Source organism: Lissotriton vulgaris, chromosome 4_1, assembly GCF_964263255.1.
Source record: "Lissotriton vulgaris chromosome 4_1, aLisVul1.2, whole genome shotgun sequence".
Classification (NCBI taxonomy): domain Eukaryota; kingdom Metazoa; phylum Chordata; class Amphibia; order Caudata; family Salamandridae; genus Lissotriton; species Lissotriton vulgaris.
Window position 1 is genome coordinate 1,519,825,642 of NC_141691.1, and position 27,181 is coordinate 1,519,852,822.

The following is a 27,181-nucleotide window of genomic DNA, read 5'->3' on the forward strand; positions in this document are numbered from 1 at the left end:
TCATCATATCCACCCTAGTGTGTTTGCTGTGATCGTAGAGTTTTAGTTTATGATCTTGGAACCTCATTGATCTCTATGGATTCACTCTATATCTCTCATTTGACCTCCTTAGTCTCATCTCTTCTTGTGGATATCATGTTAATCTACAGCTACTTGCTGTATTAGTGGCTCTTTTTGTTTTCCACTTATATAGACCTTTGGAAAATACTTTCGTATTAAAAGATTTTCTACATGGCTATGTTCCTTTCCAGGCCATAGTTGATACATATGGTTGCTTACAATGAAGTTTTCTGTGAATAACTTCATGATCTTTTACATCATACAGATGGTCATTACAAGTTATTTCGACCAGACCTTCATTAAAATATAAGAGACCGTTCTTTAATAGCAATCATGTTTTGGATGGCTCTTTGTTATACCATGCTGCTTATATTCGCACACTCAGCAATCATATATTCCATTAGTTGCTCATTTTAAATTCATTTGGAAATGACTCATGAAGGCAACTGGTGGACAACTACATTTTTACCAGAGTTGCGAAACCTGTTTTTTTTTTTACTTTATTTTTTGGTTATACAACGTCTATAGAAACATTCCCCCCTGCAATTGGCATCAATAAAAAAGACTTGCACACAGTTCGATGACCTCATTATGGCACTAAAGGGTACGGGTATCACAGGTCAGGCTGAGTCCATGAGGAATGAGAAAAGCATGATATAAACAGGAGATGAACATGAGGAAGCAGCCGAGCACTACACAATACCCAGACCTAGCAGTCCCTCTCCCCTCTCCCTCCCCGTCAGACCCCGATCCCTCCTGCGTGAATAATTCATCACTTGTCCCATTCGAATCACTCAGGGACAGCCCTGTAGAACACATGACCCGCCAAGCCAGTAGGTCGTCCTGCAGCTTCTCGTCCCTGCACGTACGCTGCATATGTGTCTCCTCTGCCAGGGACCACTCCTAGACATCTCTAAGCCATACCGGCACCTCAGGAGCCCTCCGCCCCATCCAGGTAATCGCTACCCTACGTCTCGCCTGGACCAACATTAGCTGCAGTAATTTATAAGAAAGGTTCCTTTTCTTAGGTTTAGGGACCAAAGCTAGCAGAGAGTGGAGCGGGTTCAGGTCTATCTGAAGGCCTGTGGTGGTGGTTATACGTACCACCTCTTCCGTCCCGAAGCTCCTGACTAATGTGCAGTCCCAGACCAAGTGTAGGAACCCCGCCCCTCCACACCACATCTGGGGCAGGTGTCCCCCTATCCCCTGAAATACGCTTCAAAGAAACCGGAGTCAGATAGGTGCGTCCCAACTGCCATTCCTCTGATCGTGCCGCACCCAGTCTCACCCTGGCCAAGGGGGCCCCATACAGTATGCGGACCCAACGACAGAAGCCAATCAGCCGCAGCACCAGCCTCGCGTAGATTCAGCACCGGCGGTCTGCAGGCCGGCCACCTCTCCTGGCCTGCTGCTGTCCATTGCTCCAAACCTCGATATCCGAGGGAACCCCAGGCGAACAAGTCTCCGGAACCACAGTATTTTCGGTCCGAGCACACCAGGATCTGCTTTAAATCAGGATTGGTAAGCTGGGCCGGCCGGGAGCTGAAGGAGCTCAAGTCCTGTCGGCCATGCTGCTTGGACACGCCCCCGCGAAACCTGTTTTATAGTTGCCATTGTAACTGTTTACACATGTTAGGTTGGGTAAGATTAAACTGGTCATCGGTCTTTCCTAAACAGGTGTAACATCTGTTTTTATAGCTGCTACTGTAATTTCTTCATATTCAGGCCGTGATAGATTAAACGGGTTATAGGAATGTCCTTTGTTAAAGTTAGGTATCTTGTATCTTCAAGATGGCCGTTGCTTATTCTACATCACAGTTAATCATGTAAGCATGATACTGATATTATCGAGTGATTTAAACATAAGACAAAGGGCATAGTACATTATCTAACGAAGGCGCTCTGCGGGTCTTTTTGTTTTCTTAAGGATGATATATTTGCTTTATTAAGATCTCTACTGTTGTTATACATTATGTCAACATTCACCATTGCTCGCTTGCTTATACTTTTAAATATGGCTGCCAGAGTCACCACATTGGGCACTATTGCTGACGTTTGGCCTTGACGTCATCACGTATCGTAGACGTCGCATTTATGGCATAAAGCCTCAGCCGGCGATCAAGTTAGTTTGCGACCCTCGCGGACACCGGCATTAGATTTTTGTGGTCCCTTGATCCTCCGAATCACAGGTGAGTCCATGCTGTAATGTGCAACAGGGAAGTATAGATTAGATTGCGTGCCTTGAGATAGGTATCCTATCAATCATCTTCAGAGCACTGTACTGCTCCGGCACATGTCAGGCCTTTTATTTGTGTTATTGGCACACTCATCGAGTTTACCTACACGCTGGTTTAATACGTATTGGACCCCTTGAACTTGAGGTGGGAAACATGTTTCTTGGTATGCTTTAAGCATGCGCTTCACGGTTACATTGGACTATAAGATTGGTCTTTTTCTAGTCATAGGGGAGAAATGATTCACGGAGCTTGTTCTCTACGTACATTTTTAAAATAACATTTTTTGGGGCATGTTTATAGCCAGCTTTTTATCGCTGTACTGGATCTTTTTCCAACCATAGGAGAGAGACGGTTCTTAGAGATATATATATAGGCATTTTCATGTTATATTTTACCACCTATTCATTCAATCAAGTCACACAACTTGTGTTTACAAATCTATACCCTAGTTCTGCTGAGATTAAAAAATGCACTTCGGACTTGTATTATTTTTTCATTTTTAAATAGTTTGGTTTTTGCATCGTGGTCACGTGTATATTGATATAGGTATTTACACTTAGTCAGTTGCTGGAATTTGTGAGATCTATCCTTTTGAATCATTTTTTCCATCTTGACAAATAGGTTTTAACATGGAATGACCGTGATCAATTCTTTATTAGAAATGTCCACTTTCCATTGAAAATAATTATTATCATCACCAAACTTCTCAGCCGTACTGGTACCTTGGAGGCACCATCAGTCTGCACAGTTAACAGAACATCATGCTTCAGATTTCCAATTATCTAAAATAAAGCCAAAAGGTAAGAACTAGTTTGAGCCTTGCCGCCATATCAGCTCATGTAATGGTTTACTGGATACAGTCACAATTGCTAAAATAGAGGTTATTTATCTCTTCCTCATCTCTAACAATTCACGCTTTGCAGTAGCATCGCATGCAATTTTAAGAGAAGAGCCAACATCCGTCCTCATCTCAGCAAAACATTGGTGCTCTTTTTTAGACACTTTGGACATAGAGCATATTGATAGGTAAGACTCTTCTGTCACTGCAATCCAGATAAGAATCAGTCCAATTTTGTAGTATAAATATCTAGTTCACTCAATTCCATCATGATCTTGCAGTTGGAAATTTTAAGAACTATACCAGTACATATAAGGAACACGCGACCAGCGCACAATCCATTCAAAACAGGATTTGGGATAAGCATATTTTTAGAATATGAGCCTTTGAGAGTGCACCAAATTTATGACCTATCACACTTGATAGAATAGTCTCTTATTGCAATATTGTTTGTTGTTTTTAGAAATCTTGTTTGACCACATAACTCATAGGGTTTCTGAATTTGCAAGCACAACACAAGAGAAGCAATTACAAATTTCAAACTTCTCTGGTAAGTGCAACAAATCTATCTGCAAGCTTAGTCTTATCATTAATTGATCAAATAATCTGATAATATATTCCACAGATTAGAGATTAGGACAAAACCTCGCATAGGATTACGTTAGAAGGTACCTTTACCTTTAGGTAATAGGTTGAGGATATATATATACTAAAAATCAATATTCTCTTTCAGAACAAAATTAGAGTGTACTAGTACACATGAAGTATGTTTTTTTTTTTTTAATTGAATGAATGTTTATCGTATGGTGTGGTAGTGCTTTGTGATGGCCAGACTGTCGTGTCCTGTGTTTGTTGAAACTTGTTTAATGTGGGGTGGTGGAGTTGACATATGTTTGTGACTTGTAATTTACAATTAGTGCCTATGCATTTATATCATAGGCACATGTTTATTCTGTTCCTTTTTCCAATTTTTAGTATGCCACTGGTAGAATCACCCTGAGGAAGATTCAACACCGAAACGCGTTGGTGATAATTGTAGCTTGACACCAGTGTTTCTCTTTCAATATTTCAAATTAACATTTCATTTCAGTGTTGTATGAATTTCTTCATTTTTTGCACTCTACTGTATGATGTTATTTTTGCCTATCTCCTAGAGTGGTCATATTTACATGGTGAATGATTCATGAATGGAAAGAAAGAAAAATGTCTTTGTAATGGACATATGACATTATCCTTGTATACACAAAGTTTTTTAACACTGTTTTGATATCAAATGTAGATCATGTGAAAAAAGAGTAATAAGGGTCGCTGGTCGGAGAAGCAAGATGGCGGCCGCTTAGTTGTGGCTGTTGCGAAGGTGTGGTGAGGGCCGGCAGTAGAGTGGAACCTAACGCTATGCAGCCCTAGCTTTCTTTCACGTATCGCATCGTCGATTCTGTGCTGGATTGGAACGGAGAAAGCAGGTGTTCCAAGGCAAGATTACAACGCTCTCCTGTCGTGGTTCAGCGTCCCGGCTGCTGTGAGAGCTATCGGCCGTGCTGGTTGCTCTCTCTCCCAGCCTGCAGCGTCAGACGTTCGTTGGAGGGCGGAGCCGTGTGAGAAGGCTTCGGTTTCGCTGGAGCTCCGGGTGTGGAACGGAGTGCGTCGACATCAAACAACCCGTACACCGGAGCGGGTTTGGTGTGCAGAAAGAAGATTTTCGGGAGAGTATGGCTCCAAAATTAAACCAAATGTCGCAAGCTGCGGCAAAAAAGAAAACTCAGCGGGAGGAGGGCTCCGCGAGTGCTACAGGAGAGCCCTCACCAGTACGGGAGAATTTGAAAGGCAAGCAGCAGACTGTAATACGGACCAGGCAGACTACCGCCTCGATAGCTGATATGTTTAACAAAGCCAGTAAGGAGAAGGAACCGGAGGCGGTGCCCAGGACTTTAGCAGGGGAGGTATCCGGTGTATTGGAAATCAGAGCCTCTGACAGTATGACTGAAACTCAAACTCAGCTATCACCCCAGGTAGAGATGGACGGCAAGTTGGATGGCAATATGGATGGGGTTGTGGATGGGGCTGTCCCCTTAGTAAGTGAGATAGTGATTGCTGCCCAGGGTAAGCCGAAATCGTCAAAAGTGGGAATCATATCTGGAGACTCTGAAGCATCTCTGAGGGAGATAACTGGGCACCTAGTCGTTTCTCAGCTTCAAGTACTGGAGCAAGGTCCGAGCGTTATTAGAGGAGGGGAGCAGCATGCTCTCTTGGAACAAGGAGATGAGGCCGGAGGAGGTGGGGATGGGGCTCAAAGCGAAGCCTTCATCTCGGCATCGGATGGAGGGGAGTGGACTGAGGATGAGGAGGAGGGAGACTGTAGCTCCTTTGGGGACTCAGAAAGTGATCCGGAGATTGAAAAGCCGGCCACCGCATTGAAAGTACCTGTAGCGAGGGTAAAGGATCAGGGGGGCCCCAAGGTGAACTACAGTTGGATCAGTCTGTCCCTGCGAATGGCAGTATGGATATTAAGATGGCTCAAATTACTTTTTTGGAGACAATTCATCAGGAAATTATTGCCCATAGGGAGGAGACATGACAAGAAAATTGGAAATCACAGGCTGCAATGAGGAAAATGAGGTGCGTCGTCAGGAAGTTGTCTAAGGCCTGTGTGAATACTGGCGATAGAGTCTCTAACCTTGAAGTTAGAATTGTGTCTACTGAGGCAGAAGTGGAGGTGGCTGTAGCTAAGGTGAATGCTCAAAGCTCCCAGGTTCTTCATATACAATGAAAGCTAGAGGAAATGGAGATCAGGCTCCGCCGGAACAACCTGAGGATTCTGGGAATTCCGGAGGGGGCAGAGGGGACTGATGTCAGGACATTTCTAATCAGGCTTTTTGAAAAGGCATTCCCCGAGCTCACTAACTGGAACTGGGCCTCAGAGCTGCAGAGAGTTCACCGAACTCCGTTTAAAGTCAGCAGGAACCCGAAGGAGGAGGATAAACCCAGGGCGATATTGATCTTTCTTGGAAACTTCATCCTGCGCCAAGCCATCTCGGATCTAGCAAGATCTAATGCTAAAAGGAATTGTGATGGGTTTCAGTTCTTGGTAAAGCCGGACTTTTGTCACGCGATGGTGGAGAGACGGTGGCGGCTAAGGTGTTTCATTAAACCCTTTCAGGACAAGAAACTTCAGGCTTACTTAATGAATCCGGCGCAGCTGAAAATTATTAATGATGGGAAAACTGTCTTTTTCTCCTCAGAGATTAAAGCGAAGGAATACTTGGATTCCATAGGACGCTAGGATACTAGGTTGAATGCAGCCCGACTGGGCTTCTGAGATTTGATTATGGTCTGTTTATGGATTTTGTTGTTAGAATATGTTTAGGAGGATCATTAATCTGTATTATTTGATGGTTTGGGCGAATTGGGTTAGGTAAGACTCCACGGTTTTGGTAGGATGTTGGGGGATTTGATTTAAGCTAGCCTTCACCACACATCGCATTCCATCACATGCACAGACCAGGTCTGTGATCTTCACAGAGTAGGGAGGGTGGCGGGTGGAGGGGGGCTTGGGGGGAGGGTGGTTGTGTGTGTGGGTGCTCTGGGTTGCGAGAGGGAGAGGAAGGGGGGGTGGGGTGGTGTTGAAAAATGGAAAAAGGAGGGATTGGTGCAGTATTGGTTATGGACAAAGAGCGTCAGCGAGGAGAAAGATATCTGAACAGGTTTTTGGTATAGGTTGCTTCACTCAATTTGATGGTGCACATTAATATTTGTACAATGAATGTGGGGGGGCTAAACGACTGGAGGAAAAGACAGAAATTAGCATATGTGGTGAAACATAATAGAATAGACCTTCTCTGCCTGCAGGAGACTCACCTCCCCTGGTCAAAGAGAAATCTGCTTTTCATAAACGGATTTGAATTGTTGGCCTGTACAACATAACCATCAAATATTAGGGGGGTTGCTATTTTAGGAAGGAAAGCTCTCGGAAAAGCTAGGAGAGTGAAAACGTATAGTAATGGAAGATGGGTGATAATGGAAATGGAGTTGGGCTTTACTATTTGTGCTGCATATGGCTCTAATGAGGACGATCCGGAAATTTCTGATTTTCTAGAATCTGAGCTAGCCAATTGGTCTACCCCTCTGGTTCTTACAGGAGATTTAAATATTTCATCTGAATGAAGTATGTGAATATTGTATCAGGGGAGGAAACACAGAGTTTTTAAGGCGGTCCAGGCTATGATTGGTTCGCATGGGCTGCAGGATGTATGGCGAGCTAAGGAGCCCTTGAACGCAGGCTATACTTACTTTTCTAATCCAGCTCAGAAGTATTCAACATTAGATTACTTCTTTGTTTCTGAGTCGGAATCTGAGAAAGTCAAGATCTGTTGACTCTTAAGGGTTATCTCAGATCACAACCCCCTGTTGTTAAAGTATGATGTGGGAAGGTTGGAAAGATCTAAAGCAAACTGGACGTTCGAAGGAAGACTGCTGGCAGATAGTAGATTTGTAGGTCATCAGAATATTTGGGTCGGAGAATTTTTTGCGGCAAATAGGTATAGCACATCCCGGAACGGGGTCTGGGAGGCTTTTAAAGCTGCTTTAAGGGGAGAAACGATCAGTTGCTCTGCCAGGCTCAGAAGAGAGGATACGGGTAAAGTAGAGAAATTAATGGTTAAGCTTGTCACTGCGGAGGAACAACATATAAAGGATATTACTTCAGCTGGTAATGGTGAGGCTAGTCAGAGTGTTTCGCTGGCAGTCAAAGCGGCATTGGAAAAAGACGTTACGCAGAAGGCGATTGGGGAGTTTCAATCTTCAAGGGTTAAAAGGTATGAAACGGGAGAGCAAGCTGGTAGAGCACTTGCCCTTCGGATAAGACAGGAAAGATCGAAGAACGCGATCGTATGTATAGAGGAGGAAGGGACAATATATACCGAGGTAAAGGATGTTTTGATGGTGTTTAAAAACTACTATCAGAAATAATATGAAGAGGACGATTCTGATGGTAACCAGGCGGAGGGGTGTATTGATAGCGGCCCCTGTTTGGATGATGCAACAATAGCAGCCCTCGATAAAGCTATTATGTTTGCTGAAGTTTTATCTGCCTTGTGAGAGTTAGCGCCTGGGAAAGCCTCTGGCCCTGACGAGCTCCCCTTGGAGGTGTATAAAGCAGTGGAACGCGAGATTGTTCCTCTATTTGTAGACTTATTTAATGGGATATTGTATTCGGGGGTGGTTCCGGACACATGGAGAGAAACTAACGTTATAGTCTTTCACAAGAAAGGGAAACCAGCTGAGAAACCAGGGTTGTACCGGCCAATATCCCTAATTAACGCCGATACCAAACGGTATTCAAAGATCTGGGTGAAGAGGTTGGGCAGTATCATAGGCGGTCTCGTCTCCCCGTGGCAACATGGCTTCATTCCTGGGCGCGGCACTACAGATCATACATGTAGACCTATAACTTTGTTTGACGCCCAGGAAGCCGCGGGGTGGGATGGCCATGATCCTGCTCGACGCAGAGAAAGCTTTCGACCGGGTGGGTTGGAGCTTCCTCTGGGGTATTTTGGCGGGGAGAGGTTTCGGGCCGAATGTCATCAGAGCCATTAAGGCTATGTATAAGGATCCAGTGGCAAGAATCACGGTTATGGGGGAGAAGTCGGATAAGTTCAAGATAAGGAGAGGGACGCGCCAGGGCTGTCCCTGCTCCCCCATCCTTTTTTCTCTGTACATTGACCCTCTTATTCAGAACATATTAGAGTGCCCCAGAATTTCTCCAGTGATTTTTAACGGTCATGTAAATAGGATTTTAGCATATGCTGATGATCTGGCGGTCATTACGACAAATCCGCAGAAGGCACTTCCGGTGTTGGTACAGATGGCCAAGGTTTTTGGTCAAGGCTCTGGATACCTTTTGAACGAATCTAAAACTCAGATAATTTGTTCTAAGAATATATCGAAATCCGACTCAAGATATGTGGATTCTGCTGTGTGTTTAGGGGTAATGATCAATGCTTCTGTGGGTAGGATAGTGGAAGAGAACTACTCCCCTAATTAAATCTATAGAGGCCGAATTGAAAAGGATAGATGTTCTCCATCTTTCTCTGGTTGGGAGGGTTAATGCGTTAAAAATGCTGATGTTTCCCAGAGTGTTGTACCTGTTCAGAGCTACACCCCTACTTATTGATGAGAAAATTATGAAGCATCTCGAGTCTGTGTTCATTAGGTTCATATGGCAGTATGGCAAGGTTAGACGATCTACGAGCCTTATGTCCTTAACGAGGAAAAGGGGCGGGATGGCACTTCCCAATTTGAGATTGTACTATTGGTCATGTCTCCTGATCCAGATGTCTATCTTGTTTCAATGTGATACTGGCTCGGTGGGAGGAAGTGTTAATCCAGACAGCCAGGGCCCCCCTCCAATTTTCAAATTGCTGTTGGGGGGGGAAAAGCAACTGGTCTCTTGTTGACGAAATTGGAATATAGGTTCTATAAAAGGCACAATTTAAGACCCTGCTTGGGGCATGGCAGGTCTGGAAAGCAATTTTAAAATTCTTTCATGTCCCTAAAATCAACCCCTTTCTTCTTCTGGAAAACTTGAGTCTTTTTCCTCAGTTAAGAAAGGATAGGAATCTACAAGTATGGAAGGGTTTGGGGGTTAAGACTATTGGAGATCTAATGGTAGGAGACAAGATAATCAGGTTTGAGGATATGCAAAGGAGGTATGGCCTTCCTGTAAATCAGTGGCTCATCTATGGTCAAATCTCTCGCATTTTATTGGCTTACAGGCTTAAACTGAAGCCCCTGGTAGATTTCTCTGTGGTTGAGGTCTTGGGAAGAGGCTGTAGGAATATTAAAGTGGTTTATAACCTTCTGGTCTCGAGGATACAGGACAATATAGGAAAAGTGGAAAGTGACTGGGCAATTACATTGGGAAACCGGGATGTTGACCTGGACCTTGCATTGTGTTTAAATAAAAAGCTTTTTCGGGCTTCTAATTTACGGGCTCAGCATTTTAAAACAGTTTTTAATCTGTATCATACACCGGCTAAATTATTTGCTTGGGGTGTCAGGAATGATGATCGCTGCCCGAGATGTAATACGGGGCAAGCAGATTTATTACATATGTTTGTCACCTGTGATCGGCTGGGCCCAGTTTTGGATGCAGTTATGAAATTTTGGGAGGGGCTGCTAGGTCATAAGATCAATCTATCCCTAACATTGATGCTATTTGGTTCAGATTCTAAATTGGTCTTGACAGAGGACGAAGCCGCTTTGGTTTTTATGTCGGTTGCCGTGCTCAGAATCTTGATCTCGGCCGGTTGGAAGGAGGTTGCAGCCCCCTCTTATCAGATGTGGCTCTCTAGATTCTTAGGTATATATAATATTGAGTCTTGTCTCTATGATCCTAAAGGTGCTAAAAAACGAATGATGGGAAGATGCCTTTGGGCCCTGGTCAAGAAGTGGCTGGAGGACAGAATCTGAATCCGATATGTACTGTAATGTTATATTTATTGGAAGATCAATGCATTTTATTCACACATCATGAAATGTGCTTTTAGATGTTTATATTTGAGTGATTATGTATTTGTACCAGATGATTTTATGCCTCGCATGTGATTACTTAACTGTTATGTCTTTTATGCACCATGAACTTCAATAAGAAAAAGAAAAAAAAAGAAAAAAGAGTAATAAGAAAGAAATATCTATCTTAAATTTTGATAAAAGAAAAATAAAAAATATATATTTTTGATAATGAACAGGTGTGTCTCATGATCAGTTGTATATGCATCTGTGATATAACTGCAGCACATATATATAAATAGCACCTCTGCCCAGTGCTAGACCTTCTTTTTCAATACAGGTATCAGAGCATTGCGACATTACTTAACAACATAATTGGGTGGATTGACAGACCACAGTAAGATGGTGATTGAGATGATCGAATACTGTTTAACAAATGATGTATTTTTTAAAATATTTTACATTACCAGCAGATAATGGGTGTGGCCATGGGAGCCAGCTTCTCCCCCAGCTATGCGTGCTTGCACATGGGCAGGAGGGAGGAGCTGGTTCTCACAAAGAATCATGAGGTGATTGTCCGAAACAATATAATTGTATGGCTTTATCGATGACCTATTTATCATTTGGAAGGGTACCGAAAATGAAGCACAGGAATTTGTTAAGTCTATCAATGAGAATTCACAAAATTTACACTTTACGGCCACTATAAGTAAAACAACAGTACATTTTTTAAATACGAGGATATATATCGAAAACAACAAAATAGAGACAAAACTTTACCCTAAGGAAACTGCAGGTAATTCGACCTTGCATTCCAGAAGTGCCCATCTGAGACATCTAATAAACAGCATTCCCTACGGGTAAATGCTGAGATTGAGGAGGGTGAATAGCAATCCGAAGACACTGAAAGAGGCCCAGGAGGAATCCAAAGCTATATTTCTAGCACAAGGTTACTTACTCAAAATTATTGAAGGGGCAAGAACAAAATCCATGATCCCAGAGAGATTAGAATTAATCAAACCCAAACCTGTTACATGTATAAAAAAATCATCAATGCCAACAAACAACAGGACTCCTGATAATGAGATTAAGATTGAGGAGTTCCGAATAATCATGGAATACAGCAAACAGCACAGGGAATTACGGCAATATTATTACGCATAATTTGCCACTAGTTTTAAGTGATCCTGTGATAGGGCATACCTTGTCACACAAAATATCTATTACACACAAAAGATCAACATCTATGAGGGACAAATTGATAAAAACAAGTCCAGATTTGATTGAAAATTGTGGTTGGTTGAAATCCCATAAAGGATTTTTCAGGTGCAAGACATGCAAGGCACGTCAATTGGGTATTACCAAAACCTCATATACAACACCATTCAGCCATGAAGAGATCAAGATAACTAAATAACTCACTTGCAAGACAGAGTATGTTGTATACTTCCTAGTGTGTCCAAGTGGGCTGCAAATTAAAGTAAGCACAAAGCTGCAAGCTCACAATCGAGTATTACAACACATCAGGGCAATAACCAATCAAGACAATACGTACCCTGTTGCTAGACACTTCAGGGAATACCACAACTCTAAGAGCCAAGATTTAAAATATTATCTAATTGATTCAGTACCCCCGAGCAGACGATGTGGCAATAAAGTGACCAAATTACTAATATTAAAGACTAGGTATATCCTTGAAATGGATTCCAAATCCCCGGGTGGGCTGAAAAATACAGAGGATATGTACACTTGTTTCTAAAAACCAAGTACTAATTATTAAGCAGAATTGGTACACTCGAACATGGATTTTATATACAATGGTTTTTATGTATTTTACACAGTGTGTTTTTAAGATATTTATATATTTATTTATGTATTTAATATTCAATCTGGAACGTATTTGACTTAATTTACATAAAATGAAGCAGCTACACACACATGTATATATACATACAAAGATTCAACAAAGATTTAAGAAGAAATAATCTGAGAATTTAATAATATGTTTGAAAAAATACTCCACAATTATAAGAATTGTGTCAACAAATCTTATAAAATGTCAAATTATTACTTATCAAGCAAAATATATGATATTATAAAGGGCAATCTAGGTTGAAATAGTATTGATGACATAATACTAGTGGAAAAAACAATGGAGAAAATTCAAGTATCCAAAAGGAAAGGAAATAGGTTTTAACAAGAGCACTGGCACTTTATTTGCACTTCTTTGCACATCAGGACTGCTGAAAAAATATGTGTGCATGATTTATTTGTACAATATGATGAATTACCTGGAAAAATTGTCATATATTTAAATACTGTATGTTTGCACATTATTAAAATAAGAGGTGATTTATTAACATTTGACTTCCTGCATTTAAGCAATCATTCAGTCAGTAACGTGTGAAACATCAGATTATCTTGATAACATTGAAGGGCCATGCCCCACAGTAAATGAGTATGTTACTAAATTAGACATGCTGTTTGTAAAGGGAGCAGGTTCTGTTTATCAAAGGTTTTTTACATTGAACCCTTTTTTTAAGTATTGAAAGGACATATGTATTTATCAGATGAATGTTTATGCAAAACAATTATAGTTATTTTATAAACGAAAATATATGCTTTTCCAAAATGGTTATTACATTTAAGCATTAATGCCATGACAAAATGAATTTGAAATTAATTTTACTATGTCCATGATCATGTGTAGTCTTGAACCAATCACGTAGCACTATGTCACTTTAAAAATGAAAAGCATGACCACAACGTTACTAAGTGATCAAGACTCTTAAGGAGTTGAAACGCGTTATGGTGGCATCAAAAATAAATATTTAATTTTCACCTAATTTGTGGTCCGTGTCCGTGTGTGGTGAAAGGGAGCTGAAAAGCCTGCAGAGAAAGAGAAAGTGATCGATAAATCCAAATAGAAAGACATTTTTCTCAGCTCTTTCTCCCTGCCCAGCATCTGAGTTCACATATACAGCTCCCGGACGGGATGTGTGAAAAAAAATGTTTACAAATATTTTTTGTTATGTGCACTCTAGCACTTGCACTTTTTGGTTGTCGGCCGATTGGTAGGGCAATTATCATATAGTGGTTTCTTACAGAACAATTGTGGCCAATTCACATATGATCTCTAGTTAGATTGCAGTGTGAATGATTAGGCCATGAAAACACTAAAGATAAGGTTATGAAGTAAATATGAACTATGCTTTGACGTGTAATTTCGTTGCCAAAGTTTTATATTTGGAAAAAACTTTTTACAAACTGTATTATTGCCAATGTATTTGTGCAGATATCAAATGTTCTATTTTGTATTGAATAACTTTTGCGACCTCAATATTTCAATATGATATGCAGTTGCCAGTGCCTGTGGTTGAAGAAGTATGGTAGTATAAGTCTTTTTACCATGTTTACCACCTGTCAGGTGACAACCTGTCACATGATTGGTTAAGATGTGTTTAAATTACTGTTGGGTTTAATGCACTGACGTTTTAGTGAACAAGGCGGCAGAGTATGCCGAAACACGTCTTTTTCATTGCACATGCAATTCACTTGGAAAAAATATTGAATAAAACACCTGCAACTTCAGCTTAATGAAGTGTCTGTTTCTCCGTTCATGCCAGGAAGCAGTTTAGAGCTTAACGCGATATATATATATATATATATATATATATATATATATATATATATATATATATATATATATATATATATATATATATTACCTACTGGCGATAGCCAGTAGGTATATATAGTTAGGATTTTTTTCCTATGGGACTTTTGAAAATTCTATGTCTAATAACTTTGGCGTTTGTGGACGGAATCGGCTGAAATTTTCAGGAAAATGGCACATTTTGTTTCTGAGCAGCTCCTGAAAATTTGGGGGGGGTTCGTCAAGGGGGGGCCGAGAAAAAAGGGGGGTCCCAAAACGCGTTTTTCCCATGTTAATTTCCATAGGGCGGTTGGACTCACTTTTAGCCCGAACGGCTGAATGGATTTCCACGAAACTTGGCAAAATTGTAGGGACTGTTAGCCCGATGTGCCTTTGCTAGGTCTCAATATATGTGCTTCAGTGGATTTTGAGAAATTAACGTTTAAATCAAGATATATATCTGTAACAGCGCTCCGGGCAGCGCTCCGGTTCGCGAACTTTTCGCGTATCGGAACTTTGCGAAGCGAAGCTGATTGGCTCTCCGGTGTCTGTCAACATTCTAAACAGTCCGGTGCGGCCGCCATCTTGTCTCTCGGTAGGATCGAGAGACAAGAGGAGGCCAAAACAAAGGGGGAAATGAAGGAAAGGGGGCAAGGTAGACCCCTTCTGACCCCCTAGGATTGATGAGGGGGATATTATAGAGCCACGCCAGGCCCAAAAAAAAAAAAAAAAAATCCGATTTTTTCGCCGTAGAGACGCGTCTTGGTTCGCGAACCGGGCAGCTAACCGGGCAGCTAACCGGGAAGCTAACCGTCAGTGTAACCCAAAAAAAAAAAAAAAAAATCCGATTTTTTCGCCGTAGAGACGCGTCTTGGTTCGCGAACCGGGCAGCTAACCGGGCAGCTAACCGGGAAGCTAACCGTCAGTGTAACCCAAAAAAATAAAAAATAAAAATCCGATTTTTTCGCCGTAGAGACGCGTCTTGGTTCGCGAACCGGGCAGCTAACCGGGCAGCTAACCGGGAAGCTAACCGTCAGTGTAACCCAAAAAAAAATCCGATTTTGCTAACCGGGAAGCTAACCGGCAGTGTAACCCAAAAAAAAAAAAAAAATCCGATTTTTTCGCCGTAGAGACGCGTCTTGGTACGCGAACCGGGCAGCTAACCGGGAAGCTAACCGGCAGTGTAACCCAAAAAAAAAACAAAAAATCAGATTTTTTCGCCGTAGAGACGCGTCTTGGTACGCGAACCGGGCAGCTAACCGGGCAGCTAACCGGGAAGCTAACCGGCAGTGTAACGGGAGTCTGAGGAGTAGCTGATTGGCTGTCAATATTGTAAACAGTCCGGAGCGGCCGCCATCTTGTCTCTCGGTAGGATCGAGAGACAAGAGGAGGCCAAAACAAAGGGGGAAATGAAGGAAAGAGGGCAAGGTAGACCCCTTCTGACCCCCTAGGATTTATGAGGGGGATATTATAAAGCCACGTGGGGCCAAAAAAAAACAAACAAAAAAATCCGATTTTTTCGCCGTAGAGACGTGTCTTGGTACGCGAACTGGGCAGCTAACCGGGCAGCTACCGGGAAGCTAATCGGCAGTGTAACGGGAGTCTGAGGAGAAGCTGATTGGCTGTTATCATTGTAAACAGTCTGGAGCGGCCGCCATCTTGTCTCTCTGTGGGATCGAGAGACAAGAGGTGGAAAAAAAAAAGGTGTAAATGAATGAAAGGGGTAAGGCAGACCCCTCCTGAACCCCTAGGATTGATGAGGGGGCTATTAAAGTTCCCTGGGGGGTGAAAAAAAAAATTGCGATTTTTCGCGGTAAAGGTGCTTCCTGGTACGTTAACCGGGCAGCTAACCGGCAGCGTAACGGGAGTCCGACATATTGTGTTTTTTGAACGTTTGTGATATGTGCACGTGTGGATTTTGTCTAATTAAGGTTAAAAAAATATATATATATCTTTAAGCGTGTTCTGGCGCGCTTACGTTTTGGGTTTGGTTTGCGCTGCAGAGACGATACGTCACGGTTATGCGATGCATCATGAGGCGTCTCACGGGCTACGTGATACGTCACTTAATAAAGAATATATTTTACAGCTATAGATATTAGCTTTTAAAAAACCAATGAAATTCACAGAAAAAACCATAGGTTATAGACCATATATAGTTAGGAATTTGCATTTACAAAACCTTGAAAATTCACTGAAAAAACCATAGGTTATAGACCATATATAGTTAGGGATTAGCATTTAAAAAACCTTATTTTATTTGCACAAAACCATTGAAATTCCATATATAGTTAGTTGCACTAACTATATATCGCGGACCCGCAATCCACTGCTAATGATGTCACATATTACATCATTCATGACATGGTCAGTGACATCACTGATGACATCACTGATGACATCTCAAATGACATCACTGATGACATCACTGATGACAACACCCAGTGACTGTATGTTTCTGTAAAGTTAAAATATGTCTTACATATTGAAGAATGAGTGGATGTATAAGTGTCTGGATGAAGGATTTAGTAGGTGCATGACTGACTGTATGAGAGAATGATTAAATGTGTCTCACTGAGTGCATGGGTTAGTGATTAAAGTGTCTTAATTTGGCAATCAATATTTATGTTCTTCTGTAAACTGCTGCATGTTTAAATCAGTAGCTATATCAGTAACTATATGGGTTATTGAATGGTTGCCCAAGTATTTGTATGGGAGACTGAGTGTGTGTGTGGGTGGCTGGGAGGTGTATAACTCTGTGCATAGATGTGTGAGCGGTTGATTCCCTAGGTGTATGGGTTCAAAAGTGCATGTAGAAACAGCTTTATGGACAGTTGACTGTGTGCATGAGTATATTGGTGAGTGAATGGATATCTCAGTTCTACATGTCAAAGTAAGTACATATGTAAAACACACTCCATGTGAGAGTTGACATATATAAATAACTGAACATAAGAGTCAGTGAATGTGAGAGTGGCTGTATGAATCATTGTGAACTTGTATCAAGGATTGTATAAGAGAGTAAATATGTGTTAGTATATGTTTGAATAAGTAAGGTGTGTATAACTGTATAGTTAAGGAAATGGAGATGTGATTGATTCTTTGCATGACTGAATAGGTGTGTGAGTAACTCCATGGATGTGTGACAGTCTGTGAGTGCCTGTTTACACTGAGTGTATCAAAGGTTATATTAGAGTCTGAAGATGTATTATCACATAAATGATATCATCAGTGATGTAATCAGTAATGTCAAATGAGATGTCAGTGATGTCATCAGTGATGTCATCAGTGATGTCATCAGTGATGTCATCAGTGATGTCATTTGAGATGTCATCAGTGATGTCATCAGTGATGTCACTGACCATGTCATGAATGATGTAATATGTGACATCATTAGCAGTGGATTGCGGGTCCGCGATATATAGTTAGTGCAACTAACTATATATGGAATTTCAATGGTTTTGTGCAAATAAAATAAGGTTTTTTAAATGCTAATCCCTAACTATATATGGTCTATAACCTATGGTTTTTTCAGTGATATATATATATATATATATATATATATATATATATATATATATATATATATATATATATATATAAATATATATATATCCACAATACCCTTCTCCAGTACGGAAAGGAGCGAAAAGGGGCTTTATAGTTAGGTGAAAATGTCAGTTAAAACATACTTTTTTAAACAAACAAAACCTCAATGATTCACCAATTATTGTTATTTCAAGTAAATATAAAGCGTGCCCTAAAGTACCTATAACTTAAACCACACTATGCACAGTGTTGTCATCAATGTTGTCATTTCAGTTGTTGGAGTGATGGCATAGAACATGTCATGAGTGATGTAATATGGTAGGTAAATAGCAGTGCATGGCGAGGGTGTATTCAATTTCCCTCTCTGACCCTTTACAGCACCCAGGCACCCCATCCCTCAGGGAAAACATTCATTAAAAGGGGAGGTGGTTTGCAACCCTCTACTCCAAGCCTTTACAGGCCTCGATGATCCCATCCCCTAGGGCTGCAAGCCTTTTGTAAAGGGAGGGGGGTGCAGCACTCTCCCCAAGCTACCTAATGCCCTGGGGACCCCATCCCACAGGCCCTAATGTGGATGCCCCGGTGCTCACCGGGACACCCAGAACACAGAACATTGGAGGCCGTGGGTGGCCCCAGGGCCTTTGCGGCCCACTGGTTCCCCTTCATGCTTTCATCTTGTATGCAGCGAAAGCCAGTTTTGCTCCTGCCTGATGGGAAAATCTTCTTTTCTCTTCTCACACCAGGTGGTAGCAATCTCATTTACTCTGCCCGCAAGAGCACAGGCAGGGAAACAAATATCTGCTCCCACTCTACTGAAGCATTTTTGCTGCTTCTGTCGGCTGGAAACATACAAGGTTTTCCTGCCCACACTCTTACAGGCAGTGCAAATATGTCCTGGGAGTGTGACATCTAATAGGAGCCAGTCTGGGGGATGAGAACCCGGGGCCCTATGACGCTCTGGTAGGCGGGCCGCGCACCCTACTCCCCTTTTTAAATAGGGTCCTTGGGCTGTTCTAGGATCTGGATGTAGGCTGGTTGCCCCATCCCCAGTATTAAATATGCTAGATCTCGGAGGATGGGGCTACAAGTAGTAATTTACTCAGAGAGTGGGGCCAAATGCCCCACTCCCCTTTGAAAAAAATGCTGGACCCCGGGAGTTGGGGACCCTTGAACCATGATGGGCTCAGGAGGGGCTCTCCATGCACATCCCCCTCCCTTTTCATATTAATGGAGAGCCCTGGGGGATGGCGTCCACTGGGCCATAATTGACTCAGGGAGGGGCAGCCACTGGGGTGTCCATCCTGAACTCCCCCCTCCACCCCTCCACCCCTCCACCCCTACCCCCCCACCCCCCCACCCCCCCACACAATGGGGGGGGGGGGCACAGTATCCCTATCCTGCTCCCTTGTTTTCTTTTTCAAAAACTTTTCCAAGACAGGGAGGTCCCTTGTGGATTTCATTTCACACAGTTGAAAGATTGGGCCAGTGCGACAATAATGCACCATCAATGTATATGAACAAAATCTAATCAGCAAAAAGGATACTTAGATGATTAGTAGAAGCCATAAATACGGGAAACACAGCAACTGTTCATGCAAATAGAAATTAAAGCTCTTATTTAGTGCCCTCTTTTTTCTTGTGTCCATGTATCCGTACTTTATATTCATATTAGCTTTGCATTTCAAAATTTATTAAACAAATGCAGTGAGATCAACAGTAACAATTAATTTCTTTGAACCTTATTTCTTTGTCAAAAACTTTAGAAAAAACATACCACAAATCAATTGACTGCTCCTTATTTCCAATTTATCATCCTTGAAGAATAAGTCTGTATGAGTTTTAATCACATAATAGGTCAGCACATTTCTCTCCCATCATATTTCATTGATGCACAAATGAACGATGAAATGAAGTACTATAATATTTTGGATTTACGTATCTTCGCCCAGCCCATCTGCATGCAAAGAGAAACACTTCTGGCTCATGAACTATACACATCGGATGTATGACGTTACAACGCATACCATTACAACTACCTACCATTACAACGCGACCATTACAACGCATACCATTACAACGCATAGCGCTTAGAGGTGCTGGATAGTGGTAAGTATAATTTACTATTCCAACTCCAGTCCCCGTGGACACTAGGGAAGGTGTTGGATAGTAAATTAAACGTATTCCCTATCCTAGAGCGCCCACCAGCGCAATGCGTTGTAATGGTATGCGTTGTAAAAGTTGCGTTGTAATAGTAGGTAGTTGTAAAAGTTGTGTTGTAACAGGTGTATACCATACACATCAATTGAACACTTATTCCATGTGCCCTGAAGGTGTAGTCAGGGGAAGTATATCTGTTTATTCTAAACTTATATGTCCCAAGGAATATGTGACATTATCCCACAATTATTTACCCCGCATACCATCACCCTACATTTTTTATAACGCAATTGCAATGACCCCGCAAACTGGCACAACGCAAACTCTTACAACGACTATGCCTTTACCACGCATGCCATTACAACGCAAAGGCATGCATGGTAAAGTGGTAAAGGTATGCTCATTGTAAAAGATTTAAAGATAAGTGAGAGTACCTTACCCTACCCTACACACTATTGTAGTACCCATGCACGACCCTCCCGCGACACCCAGTCCTTTTCCTACATTTACACTACCCAGCACAACCCCTCAATACTACCATAAACCACTATTCTGCACTACACAGACACCACAACACTACAGTAAACCCTAATACACTACCCCCAGCATGACCCTACAATACACAAACACCACAACACTACCCTAAACCCTAAAACACTACCCCAGCACGATCCTACACTAACACCACAACACTCCCCTGTCCCTGGGAAGCCCCATAACTATACTTGTGTACTCCAGTTCACTTCTGAATGCCGGATAATCCACTTATTGAACATTGACGTGAGAAAAATTACACCTGCATGAAAAACTGGCTTTGTGAATTAAGTGCCAGCAAGCAAATTTTACGATTTTTCAGTACTTGGCGTCACATGTACAAAGGTATAGTTTGCGATTAACAAATAGTGATTTTTTGCGATTTGATGTTAGGTATTTGCCAACACCAATGTACAAATGTGTCTTTGGCCCATTTTTGATTCCCACTGGGTAGTAAAAAGACCTTCCTCATGAATATTAATGAGGTAGGTCTGAGATTGCGACCCATTGTGAATCGCTAAAATCACAGGGATAGTGGCCTGCTGGGGTCAGCAGACCAGAATGTCTGTGATTGCTTTTAAATAAAGCAAATTATTATTTTATTTTAAATGCAGTCCATTTTCCTTAAAGCAAAATGGGATGTATTTTTAAGAAAAAGAAACATTTTTGTTACATTTTTTATGCGTAGGCAGTAGTCCGTGGGACCACTGCCTGCTCTTAAAAAAACTTTTTACAAACATTCACAAAGGGGAAGGGGTCCATTGAGGACTCTTTCCCATTATCAAATGGGTTACCACCTACTTGAAGTAGGTGGTAAAATGTGAATGTTTTGCAACTATTTTTCGATAGCAAAATATTCACATATACCACTGCGATTCGGTATTATGTGGGAGCAGGCCCCTTCCTAATACTAAATCCTAAACCCAATTTGAGATTTGGTAATAGGTTATCGAACAGCAAAATGGGCTTTGTACATGTAATAAAGACTTTTTGCTTACTTAAAATGTCTGATTCTAGTAATCAGGTCGTTTACAACCACAATAAACTTTTGTGCTTGTGGCTCGCAATTCTTACGCAATGAAAATGCGAGTTGCGTTGTTTGTAAGTCATGCGTCTGTAGCAATATCTTTTTTTTTTCTTGTGGCAGAGGATTGGAAAATAGAGGGATTTACAAATTATTATCTATTGTCTGCAGCTTCGCCTGAAAGATCTCGACACAAAGGAAGAGCTTGGATTCCAGACAGCAGAACGATGGCTCTTTGAAGAGGATGGTTCAGAGACAGTGACCGAACTAGCAGCAGTGCACCCGGGGAGGGCGCCGCTGAATGGTAGGTCTTGGCGAATTAGGACATAGAGAATTTAGCATGCCTCTAAACATGTCCTAGTCAGTGAAGTTCATAAGGTACACATAAGTTGGGAGGAAGACACAACTACTGTCAGGAAATCTTTGTGAATTGGACCCTTAGTACGCAGTCGTACCTGTTGCAAATTAAATGCTCTATCCCTCTTCACCTTTCCTAGGCCTTTCATAAAAAGAAAATGGTGCGAAGCATTAAAAAACATCTATCGTACCACGGAATACAACTGAAAGAAAGCTTTGCCTCTATCACTAATATGTATTTTTGCCAACATAGGTATTACTGAGAGAGTTGCTGGAAATCGTATGTATTTAAAAGAAACCTTTATTTATACTAGACTAAATTGCCCTTCAGCAGAAAAGCAAAACTAATATCTCTACTGTGCAGGGTCACTACAAACATCTTTGCAGCCTGGTGTTGGGGAAGAGGGTGATATTTTGTCCCCCAGGATGCAGACGGCATTTGCACCCCTTTTTAGGCACACCCATGGTGGCCACTGTCTGGTTTTGTTCTAGAATGGCCTCTGCGTACTTGGGACACATTTATGGCCTGTCTCTCAAAATAAGCACTTGTAGCCCCTCATCAAGTTAAAATATGCTCCTTGCAAAGGTTGCCATAAAATGTGTTATATGTGATTGATATAGCGCCTACCTCACCCAGAAGGGTATCCTGGCGCTAAAGCAGGAGCTGTATGGGCTGAAGCGGGCCCGGTCTAGGTGAAGAACAAGGTCTTCATTTTCTTGTGAAATTCAAGATCTGAGGAGTAGGCTCTGATGTACAAGGGCACATCATTCCAGACTTTAATAGCAAGGTAGTAGAGCACCACTGTCGCATCTGAATCTGCGTATACCTAGGGTGTGTGTGAGTAGGAGTCTGGCTGAGGGAAGGTGTCTGGTAGGTGGAAGATTAGGCTGTAGTTTAGTTACATGGGGCCAATGTTGTGTAAGGGTGTGTATGTGTATGTGAGGAGTGTGAAGAGTGCATGTTTGTGTATTTGGAGCCAGTGGAGCTCTTTGAGAGATGGGGTGATGTGGATGCAGGGTGTGAGGTTGAGCCTGACGATTGATTTTTCTATGGTTTGTAGTTTTCTTGTCAGTTGAGTGGTGATTTCAATATAGTGTGCGTTACCATAGTCCCCCTTGCTGGTGATGTGGGCTTGGGTGACGGTTTTGCAATTGTTGGTTGGGATCCATTTGAATATCTTCTTGAGCAAATTGAATGTGTGGAAGCGGGAGATATAGACTTAATTCACTTGGTTAGTCATGGTGAGTTGTTTGTCGATTATTATTCCAAGGTTCTTTGCGTGTGCTGTCGGGAGGGGTGGGGGCCCAAACTTGGCAGGTTACCAGATACAGTCCCAGAGTGAGCTGTCTTTGCCAAAGACTACTGCTTCTGTCTTGTGTGTGTTGAGCTTGAGGCAGTTGGTTTTTATCACTCTAGTGACTTAAGTCATGCAGGTGGGGAATATGAGCTGGGTGTTGTCAGCATTGGATATGTAAATGTAAAATGTATGTAAATGTATAGGCATTTATATAGCGCACTACTTACCCGGAGGGTCCCAAGGCGCTTCGACCGCTGCGAAACCCTTCCTGGCTTCCCTGAGAGATGGTCCCTTAATGGGGATCTCCAGGGTGAGACCAGGCATCCCCGGCGGTCTGGTGGGGCCGTTAGTGAAGATGAGGCAAGCTAATGCCCAGAGTTGCCGAGTGTGAACGCTGATCAGAGTGGGCACCAAGGCGAGAGAATTATCGAGTCCGCTGACCCTGGTCCAGAAACCTGCCGCGCCGGGAATCGAACCCTGGTCCCGGGCCGTCCTCTGCTCTCGGGTCTGCCGCCTCTAACCAGTGGGAAGAGATGATTCTGGGGAGTGGGGCTGTGTATGCGTTGAATAGGAGGGGCTAAGCAAAGATCCTTGTGGAACTCTGCAGATGAGGATGATGGACAGGGCTGGACTGGGAACCAAAAGCCGTCCTTGCAAATTTTGTCAGACCAACCCCCGTATGGTGTTCAGGGAGGAAGCGAGTATGACCACTACAAGGGGCTTTTGGGGAGTTCTCCCCCTAAGAGAATTGTGATTAATAAAATGGCAAAAATAATGCATTTTACAGTACATTTGTCATAATATATCTAATTTGATTTGCTTTTAAAGCATAGTAAATGATGACCTTACAATGCATCAGAATACAACAATTTTTGTTAAGGCTCTTCAATGATTCCTTCGCTATCATCCTCCAACAGTGCCTTTCATCTCTACCTAGCTCCTCTCTCACATGTATTTCATTTGTGTTATAGTGTCTCTCATACCAGTGTAGGGTGTCAGAGCACTTTGCATCACACACATGTAGAGAGACAATGTATCATATGTGTGTAAATCAGTGTACAAAAAAACATACATAAGACAAAGGGGGCTACAAGGTGTAGGATTCACATTTCATCCATGCTGGTCGGCATTTTTGTTATAGTGCTTCTTCTGGAGAAGCACAAACTCAGGATTCAGAATGTAGCACAGTGATTAGGGTTGGCTTTACTAATAAGAATTTATTTCTACCCAAACAACCCCCCTTTTTTGCAACATTAGAATATTGAAAGACTCGGGAAAAACATATCTTTCTATTCTGTGTCATGCAGTTTGCATGCAGCTCTTTGATAGTAGTTCATAGCTCACCTTGCTATATCACGATTGTAACTTATTAACTGCACAGTTACAATAGGATCTCTGTGACAAAAGCAGTAACCCACTGAGCTATGCACATAAAATACTGTCCTGTTATCTGCATGGTACATGTTCTTTGCAGCAGGCATTCTAACCCCCTGAGCTACCTAAGAGGGTCAAAACTCTGATCTCTCTCCACCAGATACATTAATCTCTGAGTTATCTTGATACTTTTATTATTGCCTTGAAACTACTGGATATACTACGGAGTCTGCAGCAGGTGCTTTTAAAACTGCTGCACTGCTACAAACGCCCCTCAGTAACAAAACCTGCACCCACACTTCCATCCTCCAGGGGAAATACCTTATGCCCGGTATGGCCAGTCTGACCTTGATGATGGGATGTAAGGTGAAAGGGCCAGGTGTACTTACTTTGTGCAGCCTGTCAGGTAGTAATAGATCCCGCAAATGTGGGACGTTAGGGGCTGGCTTCGTATAGTCGTTGGATAAGGAGGGGGTGGAAGACTATATTGAAAGCTAAGGAAAGGTCCAGTAGAATGAACGCCGTGGTGTCACCACTATCATTGATCATCCGGATGTCATCCTTAGCAGCAATGAGGGCTGTCTCTTCTGTGGTTGGGCTTGAATCCACATTGAGTGGTGTTGAGATGGGTGGGTAGGTGTTTATCAACTTTCCCATGACGTTTGCAGGTTAGGGTAAAAGGGATATAGGCTGTTAGTTGGCTAGTGTCTTTGGGTTGTCTGAGGGCTTCTTGAGGAGAGGGAGTACTGTGGTGTGTTTCGAGGCATCTGGGTAAAAGGCTATAATGATTGAGTCATTCAGGATTGGGGTGAGGGCTACTCTGATGGGGTTCCATCCCTTAACGAAGACTTGATGAGGGCAGGGGTCAGAGGGTTACGATGTTTTTGTGCATGGTTGTTGCAGTTTCTCGAGTGGTGAAAGTGCACCAGGTGGTTAGGGTAGTGCTCTGTGTGTTGATCGAGATGGCCAGGAAGGTGGTGAGGATAGAAGGGCCTGGTTGGGGCTCGGAGTGTTCAGAATAAAAACAATGATCTATTCTTAACATTACATTATTGCTTGTTAACCTTGCTAAAGTTATGGTTTCTTGTGCATACACTACATATCTTCATTCCAGTTGTGTCTCCAAATTACCATTAATAATAGATTTCAGGGTTAGATTGGAGGGTAAAACTCTCAAAATTTAGGGTGGCACAAAATTGAATGATCTCCAAAAATGCATCTCAGTTCCTATTTTTTTATCTTGATTTCTGACTAGTGATCGTCAAGAATGACAGTGATTGGTGAACTAATTGCATTGGTTTGTTTTATGGGTGTATTCAGGTTGGTATGTTGATTCCTCATGTTTTTTTGTCTGACCTGCGATGATTGACAGTTGCACTTTCATGCTGTCATTATAAATATGCATAAAAAATGCAAACCTCTTTAAAGAATATACAATAATAGCAGCTCTGTGAACATCGATATGAAAACGTCTGCAAGAGAGAGACGTTCTGGGGTTCTGATAGATGCAAAATTAGGTTCTTATTACTAGCATAACCCATGTAGAAGTTCAGCAAGTTGGGCAATGTGGATGTCTTTCAGGAAGGTGTTTGGTCAATGCAGTGTATGTGTAGCTGCGGTCCAGTTCGCTACTTGGAATGTGTGGGGGTAGATGATGGGTGGGGCAGGGCAAACAGTGTGGTATGTTGGAAATGGTTTCCACTTCTTTGAATATTCTCACTTGGAATGTTCGGGGGTTGGCAGCATTCGAGAAACGCAGGAGGGTATATCCTAACCTAAAAGTTATGAAGTGTCAATAGCATGCTTGCAGGAAACATATATGTGGGGGGATTCGAATCCATGTATTACACGGAGGTGGAGGGGACAGCTATATGCTATGTCTTATTCAGGATTTGCTAGAGGTGCTCTTATATGGGGGGCGCCCAGTGCCCCATTCAAACATTTGCACCATCTGGTCGACACAGAGGGGAGATATGTGATCCAGCATGGGACCTTGGAGGGGATAAAACTGAGTATTATAAAAGTCTATACTCCCAATGTCAACTGTCCAAATTTGTTCCCTTCCGTCATGACCGCAGCCATACCTGGGTGCAGCAGAGTTAATGATGGGAGATGTAAATTGTGTCCTAGATGGCAATCGGGATCGTGAGCCTCCCCGACTACACACCAAACCATGCTTGATTGAGACACTGACCAATATTTTACAGAGCATGCAACTCACCAACTATTTGGAGGGTGCGTAACCCTGGACAAAACATTCTCATGCCACGCACCAGCAACTAATACGTTTAGCCATCTGGACTATTGTTTCATCTCACAAGAGCTGACTCTCAAAGTAAAGGGGATAACATACCAATCAAGATATATCTCGGACCACTCGCCGGTCTTGCTCCGCTTCAAGGGCCAAAGACTTAAACTGGCAATCCCTATGTGGCGGCTCAGGGCGGAGGCATTATCAGACACCCCTTTGCGGTGCCTGTATGGACTGCTTTAGCTAAATACTTTGAGGAAAACTGGGGTTCGGCTGCGAGCAGAGAATATGAGTGGGACGCCATGAAGGTGGTTCTTAGAAAATGAAATGAAAATGAAATG

General features: G+C 42.3%; 1 protein-coding gene across 1 annotated transcript in view; it reads left to right on the plus strand.

Annotated features, from left to right (window-relative positions):
- The window catches only part of RP1 (RP1 axonemal microtubule associated), a 2,616,437-nt gene that overhangs the window by 1,671,159 nt on the left and 918,097 nt on the right, over positions 1 to 27,181 (plus strand). Inside the window, exon 45 of the mRNA XM_086965756.1 lies at positions 21,732 to 21,864. Coding sequence (XP_086821882.1) covers positions 21,732 to 21,864 — 133 coding nt within the window. The remainder of the gene's footprint in view (positions 1 to 21,731; positions 21,865 to 27,181) is intronic.